The following is a 20194-nucleotide window of genomic DNA, read 5'->3' as shown; positions in this document are numbered from 1 at the left end:
AATGTAAAACACCTTAAGGTACTACTTAAGATTGCGTCCCTTAGGACAGGATATAAAATTAGTCACACATTTGGAAAATACCCTTTCAGCCACTTAAATTAGACGATGTCATGCGTGGTTGAATAATCGATACTATAATCATCAAACGACACTTGACTTTGGGCAACTAATCGATAAATTGTTGATATATTACTTTTTAGCAATTGGAAAAAAATTTAAATTCTGCTGAAAAACAAAAAACACTGCTAAAGAAGTTGGAAAATTGCAATACAAATTTTGCTATTTATATCAATTATGACAATTTTTCCGAAATGAGTAATTGAGCATGTGTCTGGGAGCATTCAGTAAACCCTTTTAATTACTACTTCGCCTTGTCAGTACTGGCTCGCAAAGCTTATTTCAGTGGGAAAATCATCGTGGATATTGCCAGTGTATCCAAACTGGACACAGTAGCAGTGTGAAAATTTAACTGATTATAATTGCTACAATTTTTTGGAAAATATTTATATATATATGTTGGATCAAAACTGCTGGAAAAAGTTTGGCTAATCTTTCTCATAAGTGAGATTTGAGCCGCGGGGTTCCTTGTAGCAGATTAGCGCTCTTACCGCTAAGCCATTCGGACGCATAACTGAATCATTTCCCTTCCTCGAAATTTTTCAGCTACACATGCGAGGAGTGTACCGAGACCTTACTTCTCGAAAAACCCGTCAATTATAAGATAAGCTTTAGCTAAAATTCAGAGCTGTTGTTGAACCCTTTGTCAGACAAAGTATATTAGTGCCTGAAAGATTTAATATAACATAATTCGCTTAGAAACTTCTTAAATTTTCTATCTTTCAATGTGTTATCATCTGCAGACATTAAGCGGGTTAACAATGATCTCGTAGATAGTTTTTAAAAGTGTGATACACCTGTACAGGACAAACGTTTATCTTTCATCAAATGGAGTGAAGGTCTGGTGCACAACATTAAGAAACTGCTTCCCGTTAATGTTCACAAGATTCTTGAATCCTATCTAATTGAGCGAAAGTTTAGAATTCGGTACGAAAGTTTTACCGTAACATCTATCACCCACGACAAATCTCGATTAATGTCTTGCGTCCTACAGCGGCATTTAAATCGGATTGAGGAATGGCTGACCACCTGGAAGATCAAATTCAATGAGTCCAAAAGCACTCATATAACATTCTCGCTCCGCCGGAAAACCTGCTCTGCACCAACCTAAATGGAACCCAAGTTCCCCAATCTAGTGGTGCCAAATACCTGGGATTGTACTTGGACAGACGGCTTACATGGAAAAGGCATATTGAAGCCTAGAAGCAACAGATGACCGTTAAAGCAAGGAGTCTACACTGACTTTTAAACAAGTGCTCTATACTTAAATTGTACAAGCCAGTCATAAAGCGTGTCTAGACATATAGGGTTCTGCGAGAATACCTAATATAGAGCTATTGTAATGCGCGCAATCCAGAATTATGCGTGCAATCACAAGGGCACTTTCGTTTGTGAAAAATAACCAGCTTCACAGGGATCTTCAGAAACCTAGTCTTGTGCGAGATTGCAGCCTATACCAGCAAATACAAGTACAAACTTACAACTCATTATCACAGGTTGACAAAGGATCGATTGCAAAAGTTCAAAATTAGACGACTCAAAAAACTTAGAATATTTGAAAGATGGATTCAATAATATTTATATTTGGCGACCGATCTTCATGTGGATGCGTTGCAGTGTGGAGCCGCTTAGCAGAGATTTACCCGAGCTCCATAGCAAAGTAGCGCAACTCACCCCGACTCGAAACTCACCCGACTGAGTAGCTCACATATCTGTTGGTAGCAGGTGGCAGCCACGGGGCCCGCGTAGGAACCATGCTGACCCACCGGTCTGCCGTGAGAAAAATATAGTTGCAATTTTAATTACATTATAAATTGGGGACCCCAATACGAACATCGCCTTTCGTATTTGGAAGTTTAGAACCAACTGATACGGTATTACTATCGAAACTTACAGAATCTGTGACGGCAAAGGAGGGATTGTTGGAGAAAAACAGGTACACCTCGAAGAAATTTCCGCAACTTCAACAACAACAACCTACATTTTCTTTATTTATGTACATATTATTATTGAGTTAGTTCAATTTAACAGATTTAAAAGTATTGTGAAAAGTAAAACATGTTAGCTCGCAAGAGCCGGCGCAGTTTTTTTAAGAATAAAGTTGGGCAGACTATGGACTCTAGCGTTCTGGTAGTTCTCCTGGTTTCTCATCCTGTAATTAACATTGGAGCTTGAGTGGTTTCGTTTCGGTCGTGTTGCAGTTCAATTTTCACGTTTTCCGCTTGCAACCCGGAGACCTGGATCCGCCAATTGGATACAGAGTTCGCGCTCGCGGGCATAACTACTGATATCACGCGATTTAAGTACGCGCTCGCGGGCATCACAACTGATACCACGCGATTTAACCACACACTCTTCGGCCTGGACGAGGGACGTTGCTGACGTGATCGAGGAGTGTTCCTACTGAGTCAGCAAAGCAACTAATGCGTGAAATGAAACAGTTGGGCGGAGATAAGATCGGCGTTGAGCTTCCGAAGTCGCTGTGGTTACAGTGACTCCCAAAGAGCACCCAAGCCATCTTGTCCTGTGCAGACTCCGGATGTTTGGAGGTGTTAACGAACACCGCTGATCAAATTCACGAGGTACATGCGCGCCCCGTGGTCAGTGATGTCAAATTATCGGTATCGCGGAATCACAAACTGATTCCGTAGCAATTGAAACTACGGCAAGTTCCTCTACCATACATACTTGCGGTTACAGGTAAGTGGACGTAAGTCTGGGACTTCGACGAATGTTTTCATGGCGTTTTTTTATAGCGCGCATCAGCAGTCCCATATTAGCCGCAGACTCTTTAGGCCACTATAGATTGCTGGTGGATCTGCAGAATAGGTCTCTTATAGACCCCGTATCCTCGTTCAGGTCTTTAGGAAAGGTTGCCACCTGCTCTACTGTAAATCTTTTTACCATTTTTGAAGAAGTAGCCGACACTCAGATTCGCGCGCTCCTGCAAAAATATAGCAACATAACTACCGAAAGTAACCTCTCCCAGTCAACTAAACATGATGCATAGCACCACTGGCTCCCATGTCTTCTCGAAGGTGCGTCCATTACCATCCCAGAAGATCTGACATAGTCCCAAAGCCCAACGGCGAAGAGAGACCATGCGATGATTACAAATGTCTGAATGCTCAGACCATTCCAGACCGCTACCCCATACCATCCACTAACGACTTTGCACCAACCCCGCTAATTGCCGCTTCTTCACGACCTTGGGCGAAGCCAAGGCGCACCATCAAACTCCTGTAGCTCCAGAAGACATTCTGAAAACGGCAATATGCACTTCGAGTTCACACACCACAAGACCCAAAACTCACGCGTGATTGCGAGGTCTGCAGAGGCCGTCCAAGCATTTGAGCTAGCCACGTAACAGCTGGCGGATGCTACACTCCTGACATTCCCTCAACCAGATGCACCCCTAGTCGTATTCTACGATGCCTCAGAAATCGCAGTAGGTGATGTCCTCCAGCAAAAAGTGGACCAAATCTGGCAGACGTTGAGCTTCTTTTAAAAGAAATTGAATACAGCTTAACAGAACTACAGCACCTGCAGCTGTTAGTCGCGTACATGGCAATCAAATACTTCCGATATTCCCTAGTAGGCAGGCTGTTCATAGTGTTCACGAACCACAAACATTTTACCTTCGCTTCTAAGCAGAATGCCGACAAAGCGTCCTCTCGCCAACCTCGACACCTGAACTTTATAAGCCAGTTTACTTCGAATATCAAACACGTATCCGGCAAGAACAAGGTAGTTGCAGACAGCTTTGTCACGCATTTCAGAGGTCAAAATTCCTCCCACATTGAATTTTACGGCAATCGCCGAGGCAAAGAAGGATAACGCAGTGCATCAGAGCCCCAAAGGCAACTCCAAATAGAAATTTCGGAAGTTCCACCTTTTCGACTAAACCTCCGAAATACTCTGTGAGACTTCTGAAAAGGGAGCTAGGTTATATATGCCGGGGACTTTTCGCAAGGAATTATTCCATGAAGTACACGATCTTGCGCATCCAGGCAATCGTATAACGAACCGACTTGTCTCTTAGACTTCAAACGCCAGCGGACGATTGTGCACCACCCGCAATCCAATGGGATGCTCGAACGCTAGCATAGGACACTGAAGGCTGCCATAATGGTACACGATGAATCTTCATAGTCGCTAGTTCTGTCTTTTGTTCTGCTTGGCCTACATTCAGCCCATCGTAAGGTTTTTGCCCCCAGGTCCGCCGAGCAAGTATACGGCAGAATTTGCGAATCTTGCGTTCGATGCCAGGGCAGCCCTAAAATCATCCCCGCCATCCCGTCATTCTTCGACGAAGGCTAACACCGCCAAGGACCTGGACGTCTGCATACACGTCTTGCTTCGCGTGGATGCTTCCCGAAAATCCTTCCAGCCACCGTATGAGGTCTCTTATGAAATATTATACAGAGGGAACACTTCCTTAGGCTTGACATCGATCGACGGCAGGCCTAAGAATGTCTTCGTGTCCAGGCCAAAGCCCTGTGTCTCTGGGAAGGCGCCAGGAGTTAGATTTTTTCGCTGCAACCCAATATTAGCTGGAGATAGGGTAATGTGGAGGTTCTGCAGTTTGGAACCTATTTATTTTTGCTTCTAGTTGGAATTAAAATTTCGGGCGACAGGTAGACGGTAAACAGAGTTTTGCAGGTTTTTCAATAAACACCCTAATTCGTTGCAGGTCTCTCTGTCTGATGATATCCAGATGACCTTGTGGAAATTTTATGCTGCAAGTCTGTATTGCCAAAATGCAATTTTTTGCTATTGCAAAATTTAATAGACGATACCAGCCAATTTTTGTTGGCTTTCAGATGAACAGAATATCTTGCATGAACCTTTGTGTATTGAAATCGCCAATCACTTGCTAATGTCGTAGTTAGGACCTGGTTTTAAAGTGTTTTTGAATTAATCATAGGGGCTTTTTTTTTCTTCCATTATTATTGGAATTGCTGCTTGCTCTTTTATAAATGGATAAACTTTAAACCACTGCCTTTTATTCGAGTTTTGCATATGCGTTCGTTAATTGGTTTAAATCTTTTATCAGGCTCCAGGTTAGACTGACAGAAATTCACTACAAATTTCATGATTAGTATGTCTCGTTGGCGATTCCTGTTTCTTTTATTATGCACGAAAATGCGCGACTTAAGCCATCTATGGAGGATGATGTTACCGCAGAACTCGACTAACCACTCATCTTTGTTATTACCTGCAAGAGGCCATGTTCCCCTAATACGTTCCCAAGAAAGGTTTTGCTATATTCTGAGTCTGTCTGTCTGAACTAGGTGAGTACTAAATTCGACAAACTTTATAGAGCTAAACAATACAATCGGAAATTAAGTAAAACGAACATTCAAGACCCCCAATAAAAAGCCTGCCTGCATCGAATCACGATTTTTCCATGCACAAAGGATTATATTCCGTGAAAGGGAAAATGTGAATAAACATGAAGCTCCCTTTCTATGATGAAACTGTACAACATGTTCGAGTGATTTCGGTACAGATTGCAATCTAAATACACATGAATCTAAGTATTCAATACCCTTCATTCCCTTGCATGCCAATCGTTATTCACTTGTCGTTTGCTTTGAGAGAACTCTGAAGACGATAAGTCCCCTCGTGACACACAAGACACCAGACCATTTCTTTAGGCGCAATCTAGGTAAGGTATCGATTAAGCTTTTACTAGTGAAAGATAATGAACCGTGAGTCCTTCCCTTTTCATACCAAATCGCTTTATGAGAAAGCAGGAAAAGGATTGCATACAAAGTCACTTGTAGCACTTTAATATCAAGACATGGCAGAAAGTGCCCGAATGCTCTGGAAGTTGACGGTTCCAATTTGAAAGCGAAGTGGCCAAACTCATCAGTATGTAAATCTAATCGAAGCAACTACTGCCGATCCCATGATTGCGGCGTGGAATGGGTCAATCGGCCAAACATGCGGCAAGCACTCATTACCGATAAAGTCACAACTAATTTGACTCTTCACCATCGGAGAGTACACATATGTTACCAACAGCTTTGTTGACTCGTAGATGATTAAAATTTCGGCGCAAACATGCGCGCTCTTTAACAAGGAAGCCTTCAATGGAGCTCGGCGAAATATGCCTTTTAGGTCATCAGCGACACACTAGCTTTCAATAGCATGGAACAGGTAAGATGTGACTGCTCACCGCCTGTAATACCGGCCACCGCTCGCCCACCCTTCGTCAGCGGAAGATTAGAAACCCAAACCGGCATTAGCAGTCACCCCAGTAGGCTTACGCGCATCTGTCAAAATCCTCTATTGGAAATGTATAGAAGTTTCTGGAAACTCATGGATGGAATATTCCCATTTAGGGACTTGCGAGTTCGGTTCTTGCTCCTAAGTTCTGATTACTTTTCTTTGAGTCCTCTTGATAATGTCACAGGCCTACTATCTGCTGCGGCAACAGCGTAGGAAATCCAAACTGTTCTAGAACCAAAATTCCACCATGCACTTTTTGAGGTTAGGTTCCAACCGCAATAGGAAGTCTTTCTTTCCAAGTGGTGGTGGTAGTAAAGCGAGCATTTTTTCCGAACAAAGTACTGATCACGCTTGCGAACATGTGATTGGCCAATACATATCAGACACGGCAAGGCCTCGCGCACTTTACAATTGTAACCAGGACGGGGATATGCACATCAGGCCTCGATAGATCTGGATAATGAAAACGATACTTACGGGGTCGCCCGCAAACTGTAGTCGTTTGCTAGGGTTTCGATGCCGCCCGCTTTGGCGGCCGCCACATAACATGACTCGTTTCCAAAATCGATTCCAATCACAGACATTTTCTGGTCACTTTTCGATGGTTCCCGGAGTTTCAAACGTCTCCCTCACTAAACCAAACACTCCACTAACTTCTCCCAGTTCCGTATCGGGAAAAACCGAAAAATGTGTAATGACAATGCGTTTTCCTTTCTCGTTCCTCTTGGCCAATTCCAAGTGAATTCGGAACTTCGATGGTACGGGAAACTCACAACAATCACTTCACACGCGCAATGCGAAATGTTTCCTCCACGTTCTGTTGGTTAATTACTCCGTTGCAACGATAAGTTCTCGATGAAATCTTGCGAAAATTTGAGAGCGACTGACTTAACAATTGATTTAATATCTTCTCCCTTTTCTAGACCCGAAAGCGGCGCTCGATTCGATAGCACGATACACAATATTCGAGCCGAGTTCGGCGGAAAACGACACGGTCCGAGCTTAGAGAATTTCCCACTGGACAACTGTCGATGATTCGTAATAGTAAAATGTCTCCACAATTGGGACAATTTTCCCTGACATTTAATGTCAATTTGGATGAACCCGGTTTTCACGGAAATCGAGATCTCACTTCTCTCGAGACTACTATCTTTTATTCAACGTACAATCAATTATCGTATGGATGTAAATAAATAGGTTTTCCAACGTGTCTAAGAACTAGTCAACTTTTCAGTCAAAAATACTGAAAAAATGTCAGCAGAACTTGTCCAAGACCCTTCCCGGCGTTTTGCTTTGAACTGAAACGAGTTCAGCTGAGGGAAAATTTCCCCCAGAGGACAAAGCGCACACACAGACGTATGCTGTATGTACAGTGTACGTGGCGTGGATAGAGGAGTTGTGTAGGTAGAGATTGTGTAATTTCTCGACCTTGTATGGAATTTTCGAGAACATTTCCAACAAGAATAATCAGTTGTCAAGGTTTTTACCAATGGGAGAGAGCCTGGTAGAAATTGGGTGAACGATGCAAATTTTTGACAGTGTAAATTAGTTTATGAATATCCCCATACCAGGAAATTTTGTTTCCTAACTGTGTAGAGATTTTTTTGAATATTTTTGAAAATTAACTTTTGACTTTTCCGTTTGACCTGCTGGACTTCCTTATATACATGAGAGCCTCGTTTGAATTTTAATGGATCAAGAATTTCGTTGACCTTTCAATTTGAAGTTATATTAAAAAGTCAGTGATTTCTTATGAGTAACTATTTATCTCGTCAGCATAGGCTAGCTCTTGGGTGGACTTGAAGAGAATGTTGCCTCTGCCATTCATCTCAACGTCACTGCTCACTTTTTCTAAAAATAAGTTAAAAAGGATTCATAATAGAATATAACCTTGTCTTAGACCGTTGTTGATGGTGGAAGGTCTGGAGAGTAGTCTTGCTACTTTTGCCTGGCCTCGCACATTGGTCAGGACCTAAACTGACTTTATTAATTTTGTTGGGATAATGGATTCTCCTATGAATGTATAAAGTTTTACCCTAGTTGTGCCTGACGAGTTTAAAGTCGTGTGAAAATATAGTGCGACTGATGGCCCTATTCCAACAGGTATGAGCTGATGATATTTTGGGCATATGAGGCTACTCGGCCTAGCAGGATGCGAAAAATATCTTATGTTTAACCCTTAACCGTTTGGTGCATTACCCTTTACTTTATTTAAAGATGACAAACACTTATGGACGTATCCTCCTCTTGTCTCTGCCTTTCTGAGGTACGATTTTTCTCTAAGCTTCCCCATCCTTCTTATGGGAACCGCTTCTTCTTTCAAACATTGCGATTATATGCATTTGGCCAGCAATTTCAGCCGTTCTTTTCCACTATCCTAGATTTTAGCCCCATTGTTTATTGGAGATTGCTGTCCTATTGACTCTCAGCCATTCACTTCGCCTTTTGCCCGGGGATTCTACAATCTAAATTGAAGACTGCGTTCCGTGACTGTTCGACGTTATCCTACTTCGTTTGAAGAACATGCTAGATGCCGCAGAATATTTTTTCTGCGGCTTACTTATGGGTTAGGCCATTGTAGTGACCTAATATACAAATAAAGCGTATTTTCTTCAGAGCGACAATGAAGTAAAAATGGCCTTAATTATGCATGATATATGGTAATCTTATTTTTTTGAAAGCAATGGAAAAGGAAATGGCGGCTACACAGCTTTTCTTCGACGACGCTTTCTTTTTTGAAGGTCTTGCTGGGGAACCAATTTCACCTACAATTTTGAATTTACGGTAAACAAAGAAATTTGATTCGATTATAAGCATTCATAGCTAGAGAAGTATATAACATTTTTCGGGTATGTTGACTTTTGCAAAAATGGCGCTCTTTAAAAAAAATTTAAATTTTTGTGAGAAAATTACTTATTATTATAAAAAACTATGCAATGAATCCTATTTACTTCCTTGCAGGAAATAATTACAAATATACAGTTAAAATTTCAAATCAAATTACAATCGAATTGGTTAAATATGGAGGCGACTACACCAAGCTGTTCATCAACTGATGCTCATGATAGCACCCAGTGCAGCAATTATAGAGGCATCAGGTCTCTTGCTAGGCCGGATAGCCCCATACACACAGAACATCATTGGTCAATACCAAATAGGCTTCACTCCAGGCAAATCAGCAACAGATCAGATTTTTCCTGCGCGGCAAGTGATGGAAAAACTGTTCGAATATGGCCATCAGTTGCACAATCTTTTCATCCACTTCAAAGCCGCCTATGACAGCATAGCCAGGGTAAGAAATTGATAAGACTGACTAGGCTGACCCTGACCAATGTGCGAGGCCAGATAAAAAAAGCAGGGTCACTCTCGAAACCATTCAACATCACCAACAGTCTAAGATAAGGGGATGCCCTATTGACATTATGGAAAGAGCAACCCGAGATGTACAGTCTACCTTCATCCAGATCGAGCAGGCGGGGCGAGATCTCGGTCTGCATATTAATGAAGGCAAGACGAAGTATATGGTGGCCAAAGAACAAAAAACCAACAACATCGAATCGCACTGGTCAAACGGGAAGAATAAAGGTAGGAGCCTACAACTTTGAGACCGTTGAAAATTTCTCCTATTTAGGGCCCAAAATCACAACCGATAACAGCTATGACGAAAAAATTCGCCCAACTATTTCGCTCGAAATGTCTCACCATAGGGTCAAAGCTCTTACTATATAAGACAATCATCTTGCCAGTCCTTATATATTCCTCGGAGACTTGAGTCCTTAGCACGAAAAATTGCTGACCGCGTTCGAGAGAATAGATAAGAATCCTCCGAAGAATTTTTGACTTCCTACATGAGGGTGCACGATTCCGTAGCCTACATAACGATGAAATCTATAAGCGATACCACGACCGTTTGGTTGTGGATGAAATCCGGCGGGTCAGCTAATCCATATGGATGAGGATGCCCCAGTCTGGAAAGCCTATAAGGGCAATAATATAACCAAGGGTCTCGAGCTTCTTGCTAAAACAGGTCTAGCTCGGATACCGGCTGTTGCGTCATTGATGATGGTAAGGGGTTTCGTCAAAATCCAAAATAAAAGGATATTCTCCCCATCTTAGTCCTTTGAGTATGCCATTCTTAAGTTGACGGGGCATTCATTCAGTAGAAAAGCAAAAGATGAATTTTTTGAAGCCCGTGGAGCTTAGGCTGTTGTAAGTGTCTTCGCAAATGGTTGAGGAGAGATGTCTGTTTATATTGCTCCTGCGGGCTTCTCATTTCCGGATCCTGATGGGGCTATGGGGCATCAATTCTTACCTTTTCTGTCAGAAGTAGACCTGTTCAACGACCAACGAATAACTTAGGAGACCCCATCGCTAGCCTAGAACCCGGGCCCAGTGTGGAAGAAGACGTGGGGAGGTATGTATTGAGTCCGAAAGTGCTGTCGGTTTCATTACAGGAAGGTAGCATAGCTCGGCAGATATATATCGGCGTGCACGTGCAAGCACCCGGAATTGTGCGTGTATGGACAGGCGCAGGCCGACTAGGTGAGAACAAAACACCTACCCCTGGATAAAAATTGGCTATGAGAAGGATACCCAGAAATAAAATCAAATGTGGAAAAGAAAAGGGTGATTTTTCATATGGTGTAGAGTTTCAGAAACCCAGTACCGGCGATTTGGAGGAAGTAGTTTCTCGACTACGACGTCAACATTATAATGAAAGAAACCAACACGGCCGCAAGAAGAATGGATAAGGGCTAGCAGTAAAGGAAGGGAAAAGGATAAGAAGAAGATTATTATTTCCAAGGAGGAAGATAGGTCCTATATAGAAATTTTCTGAGCGGTAAAGGCAGATCCAGAACGGGCTTGGGTGACGATGTGAGTTGCATCAGGCCAAGACAGAAAGGAATCTGATGCTAGAATTAATAGGTCCAGAGAGAAATCCGTGGATAATTTCTGCGGCAAATTGGAGAGAGCAAGCTGAGGTTAGAGCTAGAAAGCAGAACTTAGACTAGACGCCAAGATTGAATTAGCAATATTACAGCGGGGAAAATACAGATAGGCACGGTTACGGGCAGACTCAGGGAGCAAGTATCTCTAAAAAGATGTTTCAGACGTCTTGAATGCCGCCACTTTGCAGCAGCTCGAACCAATCAACATGATAGGTAAAAAAGGTGCAGAACGTGCGGGGAAGACGGTCACCTCAAAAGGGTTGTATCGATAAATGAAGTTGGTAAAAACCAACGGGGTTCGTATTTACAGCCGATTTGCTGCTAATAGTGCCAGAATAGCACAAATATTTGTCAGTTCGGTATTGGACGCTGGAGATCGTAGCACTAAAATCACTGCCTACCATTTCAATGCGTAGACCTCAGAATGAAGAAGCCAGGTGACGAACATCAAGGGCTTCATCGAAAGTTTTGTGAAGCTGGACATCGTACTACCTAATGTTTGATGTGCGCCGACTTTCCGAGGTAGAGAGTTAGGGTCGGTGGTCTATTTGACATATCTCGTCGGTGAGAAGGATAGTCTGGCGGACGAGTGAACACTACACGCAGCGATCACCAGGTCATCTTTCTCGACATTGAAACCGAAAGCTCCGGCTAGTCTACTTTGACTTTCGTGGAATAGGCATTCGGTCGAGTGACATGGCCAGGAGCGAACAGGGATGGAAATGTTAGGTCAGCTATCTTAGTATATAATGGAGGCATGTAACGCTAAAATACGCGAGATCGCCGCGTCTGCGAACAAGGAAACTCTGCCAAAGAGCGTAGGATCTCCGAAATAACTTCAGAAAAATATACGGAGAAGCAAAAAGAATTGCTCCAGGCAGCTGTGCCTTGATGCCAATACATACGAGTGGATCACTTTTATTGCTATGTATGTCGTTTTGTTCGGCTTGGTTATAGTTAGAAAATCAAAAAAAAATTAATTTTTCTCTTCTCGGCATTATCGGAAAAATTAGTTTTATTTCGGTTTTCTGACTAAGTGGAACTTGCTTACATGGCGGTTTTTGTTGAAAATAATTATAACGATTTTTCGCAGCAAGAGTAGAGTATATCTTACATAATATTCCAACAGGATGTCTTCTCCCTGACCTTACTGATGAGTAACTGCGAGGGATCCCAAGACGATTGGAGATAAGAAGGCAATCAGACGGAATCACAAATAAGGCGCTGAAGTTGACTGCTAAAACCAGGTCCGAGTGGTACATAAGCATATTTGAATCGTGAGTGATGGAAGGAGTGCTGTGCCGTGGAAGAGGTAGAAGTTTGTTCTGCCATCTACACTCCAAACCACTCCACTCTATCTGTCTTTTAGAGTCTATGGAGAAGATGTCGGAGAGAGTAATATACGACGTTCTCGTTCATCCAGCTTGTGGTCTATCAGAGCGACAGAATAGGTTTTGGTGTGCCCGTTCTACTTTCGATGCGGTAGCAATCGATCTAGATCTGGAGGCCAAACGGCCGGCATTTTGGCGGAATTGATTACTTGGTTCGGTGAATCAAGAGTTACTTCTCAAAGAGGGTTCTTTCCGTTGTGGTAGCGGGTGTTCCTCAAGGTTCCGTATGGGGTCCCCTGCTATGGAAGGTCATGTACGATAGGCGATTGGTCTTTGTAGATGCTACATTAATTGGTTAAGCAGCGATGGTTGTAGTTGTGAAAAACTCTGAGTTCGTGGGACTATATTCATGTCATAAAGGTTAAACTGGACCTGGCGGTCGAAAAGACGGAGGCCGTCCTCACTACCAACCGCAGGAAAAAATGTCAATGTTGACAATGTTGTCAACTTAAGAGGGGTGAGTTTGGCATACCAAGCAATCGCGACAAGAGTCAAGGAGGAATCAGATGAGGCAATGTGTATCATTGCTGGAATGACCCCGTTGAATTTTTTAGTAATGAGGTCATTGCAGACTTCCGACAAGCCACTAGGAAGGAAATGTGTAGAAAATGACAGGAGCACAGCAAGGATGATTCTGAAATGGGTCGCTGGAACCAAGCACTTGTATTGAAGAATGAATCGGGCAAACACTGAGAAATTATTTACCATCTAACATAGTTCCATTGGGCGCGTTGTTCACAGTAAGTGTTTGTATCACTTCAGATTGGATGAATCTCTTGACTGTTTCGAATGCGTCGCTACATCCGAAGACCCGCAGTATATTATATTTGCTTGCTCGAGAAACACAAAGGAGGGAAGGAGGCTGAACGAGGCTCTCAACGCAGACGACAGAAGACGGACCCAAATACTTTGTAGAGGAGAAGGGGAATTGGATTACGGTAAACGCTGCAGCTCTAAGAACGCAAACGAAAAAGAAAAGCGCGCCGGACGCGTGACCTAATCGTGCTGGTGTAGACCTGAGGCCTCCCCGCCGAATAATAACTCCGGGTACAAGAATGGGAGTGGGTTTAGTAGATATGAATTGTATAAACTGCGGTAACCTGACGCAGCAGCGTCTTGTAGAATTTTCTACCCACATCCAACCAAAAAAGCATACACACGGTACCATGATGCCCGAGAGATGGATCAGCATGCGAAAGTCTCAGTCTTAGTGCGTAATATAACAGACGTCGAATACAATCAGGTGGACTGGAAGATGCTTAAGCGGGAAATATTAGAGTTTTCGTGTGAAATTTATAGATTCGAGTAGTCGAGCTTGCTGTGGTCGAAGTACATAGAAATGAATAGCATATAATGGTAAAAGTAGATAGAAATTTAGGTGAAGATGGCTAAGTGCTGAAAGACAAAACGCTCGTATAACAAGCTGCGATTTTTACTGCTTTCTTTGAACGACTGTATCCAAGAGTAAAGGTAAGCTGTAGGTAAAGTGATAACACAACCATTGACTTTCGGACAATTTCCAATATATATTAAATTTCAACTATACTCGGAAAAATCTACAACTAATCACGCGCTTATTCATCATTGGCGAAATCGGCTGGATTTTTGCGGGTCAAGCGAGTGTGCTCCTTCTCGACTAAGTCGTAGACGAGGTAGCCGATGATAAAGGCTGCAATTGAAATTAGTTATTGCTAGAGAAGTTCCTACTCGAACAGATGTAGTTACTTACGAGGTACTACACGGAACACATTTGATCGCAGACGCCTAAAGATATTTGGAAGTCCTTTGCTGATAGCTCCAGCGAAGGCCCGCTGCTCGTAGGGCGAGAGTTTGTATGTCACAATGCCATGAACTTTGGCCAAGTTGCCAAAATGTTGACCGGAAAGGGCTGATGTTACACGCATTTTTGTTTATATCTGAAATGGAGATTTTCTTTTATTCCTCGCAGGAAATCTAAGGACATCTGGAAGATTATGTAACATAACCTAGCGCACATAAATATCTGAGATCAACTAATATGCACAAGACCATGCAAACAGAAAAGAATAAAACCTTCTCTTGAGAAAGCAGTCGTCCAATTCAATAACTTTGGACATTTTCTTATTCACGATACTCACCTAAAAATTACTCCAATCGAGCTAGGACTCAGCCGTCGCAACAACACGTAAATTGTCAAAAGTGAAGGACGTTCTAGTACGTTAGCCAAAAAATGTTTCCCATGTTCTTATAAGAGCTGTTGCTGCTGCCATCTAAAGTTTCAGTAAAACAACCAAATAAATTTTAATAAATCTCGTAGGTTATGTAGAATTGTCAAAACATTGTGCAACATCTATTCTAGTTGCGGTCTAGCTATAGTAAATAGTCACTTATTTCTATAAAAACATGAATTTTCATTCCTCTCTCACTTACAGAAACAATGTCCACGCGATGGTATCCAATCTACCAACGGGGCAATCCGCAGCTTCGGGTATTTCTGCCGAATTTCTGGCTCAAACTCATTCGACCAGCCCATGACCAACCTCCAAATATTGTCCAGTTTCACTGCTCAATGGAAATGACCCGACACGATGTGAAAAACTACTTGGAGAAAATTTATAATGTTCCAGTAGTTAATGTACGGACGCGGATAGCTTTAGGCAAAACTCGTCGCGAGCCACTCAAGGGCTTCGTTCTCAAGGAGGATGATATGAAGCTGGCCTATGTGACTTTGGTGAGGATCGTTTTGAATCCTTTCGATTTTCTCAAATAAGTTTAATTTTAAAACTAATCTCTTGCAGCCGAAAGAAGAAAAGTTCGAGTTTCCTGACATATTTGAGAAGCAGGATTTAGCCAAGCAAGAATCAGACAACAAAGCTTTGGAAGACACGAAGCAAGGCTTCAAGAAATATTTGGAGAGGAACAAATTTAGACCTGGTCTGCCTGGTTGGTTCTCGATATGAAATCGTTTGTTGTGATTCTAGAAAATATAAGATATTAATGTTTTGAATAGTAGCGGATTTATTTAATTTCAAATGAAGACGTGGTTAACCTTCTTTTTGTTGTTTGGGCAGTTTTTACTGTTTTAATCATGAGTAGCGAACGTCGTTCCATATCAAGGAAGAGGATGCATGGTTGACATAGAAATTTACTGGAGAAGTTATTGATCTGCGGTAGCGGCTTTGGTTGCGAGTCAGTTTGAGTCTTACGTAGTCCATATCCAGCATCGTGAAAACGGGACCTTGAAAAAATCATTGAACTAAAAATGAAACTGTTTTAAACTGCAGAAAAGTGACTGGATAGGTGGGTGTAGTATTTTGTCTAGAATTAGGACGTTACCCCATACTGCAGCCTGGCTTATCGTCTGACCGTCTGACCCAATCGTATTCTTCTGACAACCATGTTGGGGACGGGCCACAGAATGATCGTTTTCTCCAACTTGATCGAGAGTTTGAGTTTCTCCAGTTGGAGGTATTCTGAGGTTAAGCGGTAATGTGCTACTGTACGCAAGAAAGTAAGAAAGCTGAGAACAGGGTAGGTAGGTATCAGTGGCCGCTCCCGGGAGCTTAATTAGCGCTAGGGACGCGTCGTTTTGATGCCAGAAACTCCTTAGACCCTGACTGCTGTTATGAGAGCAGGGAGACAGTGTCTAATCGGCTCGGATCTTCATAGCCAGCCTGCGAAGGAAAGCAGATCTCCCACCCTGCAGCTAGAAATCTCTCTGAGGTTCCCCAAGAATGGTTTACCCAGTGTCGGTAGCCTGATTCTAGCTAGAGCTGCGTAATCGCAGAAAAAGTGTATGAGGGTTCTCTTCCTTCTCCGAAACTTCGGCAATGCGAATTGTAGGGTATGCCAAGCCAGCTATGAGCCAGAGTCCCGTGCGGACCGCCGTAATCTTGAATGCATTTGAACGCGTTTGGCACAGGAGCAGCCAAGAGCAGAGCTTTATTCAATCCGTCAGCCCACTAATTCGACTCTATGTTTCTATGCCTGGGAACCCAGAGCAGGGTGACCTTGAGCGTGTCGCCCAGATGGTTCAGTGCATCCCTGCACTGCCGCACCAGCCTGGAGTATGTCGTCGCTGAGTACAAAGCCTTGATGGCCGCTTGGCTGTCGGTCAGAATGGCTATGATACGTTTGGGGCTCGGATCCCGCTCCAGCCATCGACAGACTTCCAATATCGCCAGTACTTCCGCTTGGAATACACTGGCGAAACCTGTTCGACTATATGACTCGGGTGCACGGTGTGTATTCGAGAAAACCCCCCGCGCCGACTCCACAGACCATCTTTGATCCGTCGGTAAAGAATATTGAGTCTTAACTTTGCAACGCGCCGCCGATCTTCCACTTTTCGCTCGTTGTAAAGTCCACAGAAAAGTTTCTCGTGAAGTTCAGCTTGTGTGTGGCATAGTCCGTGGGGAATGCTCGGATTTCCAGAGGTATTTCGTCTAGGATGTTACTGTGGCCGTAGGTTGGGTTTATGCTGATTCCGCATTTTGCGGTCCACAACGCTTCGCAGCGCACCTTCCAAGATGTCGCTCATAATATACAGAAACATCTCTGGCACTAATATCACCAACTGGTCGGCATACGCCAGCATCTTCACCCCGCTGCTGTCTAATATTTGTAAAATTTCGTTCATTACTATTAACCAGAGCACCGGAGAGATGGCACCACCCTGGGACGTGCCTCTGTTCACAGCTCTGGTCAAGTGGTTGCCTCCCAGATCGGACTGGATTATCCTGGTAGTTAGCACGGATATAATCCAATGCGTAAGATACTCCAATCCAATGCTGGTCAAGGCTTCTTCGAAGGCGTTGGTACTAACGTTGTTGAAAGCTCCCTCTATATCCTAGAAGGCAGTTACAGTATACTGCTTGTACTGCAATGACCGCTCAACCGTATCAATTACCTCGTGGAGATCGGTTTCTGTGGATTTTTCTTTTCTGCTGCTTCTGTAGTGTAACTAGCATTATGCCATCTAAGTCTGGAGATTTATATGCAGAGAAGCTGTTTATAGCTCAGCCTGAGACGATTTGATAGTCTCGCCCAGCTGGGGTGGCCACAAACCCTCCAAGCAAGGCTCTGACTCACAGTCCTCCTCGTTGGCGGGAAAGTGCCTTTGAACCAGCAGCTCCAAGGTTTCACCAGAGGATTCCGTCCAGGAGCCTTCCGAATTTTTAAGGAAGGATCTGCTTTTATCTTGCTGAGCCTCGCGAATTCACTGGTGCTTTCGATGTTCTGACAATAGTCCAACCAAGACGGCCTCTTGGCGATCTTGATGGCCGACTTGTACTTCTTCAGGCAGTCCTTGTATGGCTGCTAATATTTATACCTGTTGCAGATGTTGAAGAATTCCCTGGTGAGCTTCCTGAGGCTGGAGAGATCTTCCTTCGACTACGACGGCAGTGTCTTCTTGCTGTACTTAGTATTGCATGAGACTTTAAAGGCGGTATCGAATGCCTTTTCCAGAGCCCCGACCTTTGACTCCAGTTCGTGTCGTGCGAATCTTACCAATTTGCGCATCGGGTCTCTGAAGGGTTTGGAGACCTCCGTGGCGAGATCTAGACTGAAAAGTATCCAACTGTGATCTGAGAATGATATCTGGTCAGACACTCTCCAGTTCTATGAATCCCATTGTCGCTTATTAGGGTGATATCAAGGACCTCCTCCCAACCATCACAGCTCACAGTCTTGGCGTCGCAACCTATCAACAGGTTGTCTTCTTTGTTGCTATGGTGTTCGTCAGATGTTGTAGTTCTTTTGGTTGATCTGGTCGGTCGTGAGCTATGTAAGCCGAGGAAATATACACGTTCTCTGCCCCCACCTGGTCCAACTTGACCACGACTAGGTGGCTGGAACTCAGGTCCGGACACAGAAAAGCGTGCAGACTCTTCTTGTTTTACTGAACCAATACTACAGATTTTGTTCAAACGAACCCATGGCTCTTGTATCAAAAATTTATAAGGACAATTCTGCAACTTTACTAACCTTGCTGCCAGTAGATATGGAGAGGCTTGGTCATCCGGCAGGTTAATTTGACTAACCTTTATGTTTGTAGATATAAGTGTAGTCTAATGTGAAAACCGTCGTTAACTGAAAAGTCTGCAGCGTCCAGTGTGGATCTCACGGGCTTTACTAACTTGTCCTCTTCCTCCACCGATAGCTCCGCTTTTCTTGCATCCAATTTCTTTGGATATCGCCATACTTGGTGGTGTAGAAGCTCCCATGTCCCCAGTCCCAAGAAACTTCGCCTTCTTTCGCAGAGTCTTTCGTTGTTGTCCGCTGGAAACCCTCCCAGGTTAACGTTGGTCGAGCTGCGTGGATCTGTTTCCACATACCGGAATTAGACCAGTTGCGTCCATATCACCAGTTTCCCTTTCTTCCGCTTTTGTTGCCAGCGGTGGAAAAGAAGGTTCTGACAGGCAAACCTGTAGTTCTCTCTATTTTGCGGTCGAAGTTTCGTTTTGCCTTCCTCTCTAGTTTTTTTCGAAGAACTAGGCAACAGTGTTACGGAAGGACCGGTCGTAGTCAGCTTTCCTTTTCCTTTCATTAAGGTGGTTACTGTACTATCCTTTCTGGTTGACCGCGCCGTAGACACTGGGTGCAAGTTTTCCACTGAAGTGGAGAGCTTGCTTTGCATATATTTCTCCTTGTGCCTGATTTCTTAAATTCGCGGGTGCATTCGGAGTCTGTGATTTCTTACTGCTTGGAGAGGTACAATGCATTGCTATGCATTGCCTTCATCTTCATGTGTTTTTGGACACCCTTAGTGTAGTAGTAAACTGCTAAAGGCTGCCCCATCACAAGGTGTTGTTCAAGGAGCGAGACCTTTCTGTGGTTGAAGTGTTTGAGATTAGGATTGAACTGTGGTGGCTGAAGCTGATAGATGACCATCAATGTATTCCACATTCATCCTAAGCAGGGGTTGTTGATTATTAGGTCCTGAACAGAGAACCCGTGTGTTGTTGATGAGATGGTGGTTGGTTTCCCATTATCAATGATTTGAAACTCTGTTTCAAAGAGGAGTTTTGAAAAAGCTTGAACCTTTAGGAGAATTGATAGTATCACTCCATGTTAGGGAACGTGCATTGCAATCACTACTTAGGACAATGCTTGGTCTGTTCTCCAAAAATTGAAGTAGCCTGTTGATTTCTGTGCGGAAGGCGTATACATTAGTTGGCGGTGGAAGGTTTATGGGAACAATTGTGATATTGATGCTTGCTGGGATAGATGTAGGCGGGGATCTCGCTATAGAATGCCATTTACTCAGATGTGGGGAAGATTGACCGTTTTTTTTTGCAGGGTGGAATGGTGTTTCAGCACTGTATGCTGAAGAAGTGTTTTCCTCTTACTATTTTGTTTATGTCCTCTTGTGGGTTTCTGATGAGTAAAATTTTCCTTTTGTGAGAGACAGAAAGATTTTTTCCGAGCACGAACCAAGGACATCATAGTATTGGCAGAATTCCTTTGTACTTCTTCAATTGTGACGTTCTGGATGGCAGCTATTTGGTTATGTTATAG

The 20194-nt window shown here is 43.4% G+C and overlaps 3 protein-coding genes across 4 annotated transcripts in view; 1 reads left to right on the top strand and 2 right to left on the bottom strand.

The window, feature by feature from the left end:
* Positions 1-7409, bottom strand: part of LOC119647811 (heat shock 70 kDa protein 4L) — a 43244-nt gene extending 35835 nt beyond the window's left edge. Inside the window, exon 1 of one of the 2 annotated variants that reach the window (XM_038049029.1) lies at positions 6832-7409. In XM_038049029.1, coding sequence (XP_037904957.1) covers positions 6832-6938 — 107 coding nt within the window. In that variant the 5' untranslated portion in view covers positions 6939-7409. The remainder of the gene's footprint in view (positions 1-6831) is intronic. The other variant, XM_038049030.1, reaches the window with a different exon arrangement.
* Positions 7410-14195: 6786 nt separating this feature from the next.
* LOC119650068 (cytochrome b-c1 complex subunit 8) lies at positions 14196-14964 on the bottom strand. Its single transcript, XM_038052565.1, has 3 exons — positions 14812-14964; positions 14424-14610; positions 14196-14363 (listed from the first exon to the last, which is right to left on the bottom strand). Exons 2-3 carry the CDS (start codon positions 14596-14598, stop codon positions 14269-14271), a joined length of 270 nt encoding a protein of 89 aa, XP_037908493.1. The 5' UTR covers positions 14599-14610; positions 14812-14964; the 3' UTR covers positions 14196-14268.
* LOC119648146 (probable 39S ribosomal protein L23, mitochondrial) lies at positions 14902-15681 on the top strand. Its single transcript, XM_038049703.1, has 3 exons — positions 14902-15048; positions 15106-15404; positions 15472-15681. Exons 2-3 carry the CDS (start codon positions 15111-15113, stop codon positions 15631-15633), a joined length of 456 nt encoding a protein of 151 aa, XP_037905631.1. The 5' UTR covers positions 14902-15048; positions 15106-15110; the 3' UTR covers positions 15634-15681.
* Positions 15682-20194: the final 4513 nt, after the last annotated feature.

Source organism: Hermetia illucens, chromosome 2 (assembly GCF_905115235.1).
Source record: "Hermetia illucens chromosome 2, iHerIll2.2.curated.20191125, whole genome shotgun sequence".
NCBI classification, from domain to species: domain Eukaryota; kingdom Metazoa; phylum Arthropoda; class Insecta; order Diptera; family Stratiomyidae; genus Hermetia; species Hermetia illucens.
This window is presented reverse-complemented; position numbering and strand designations above follow the sequence as displayed.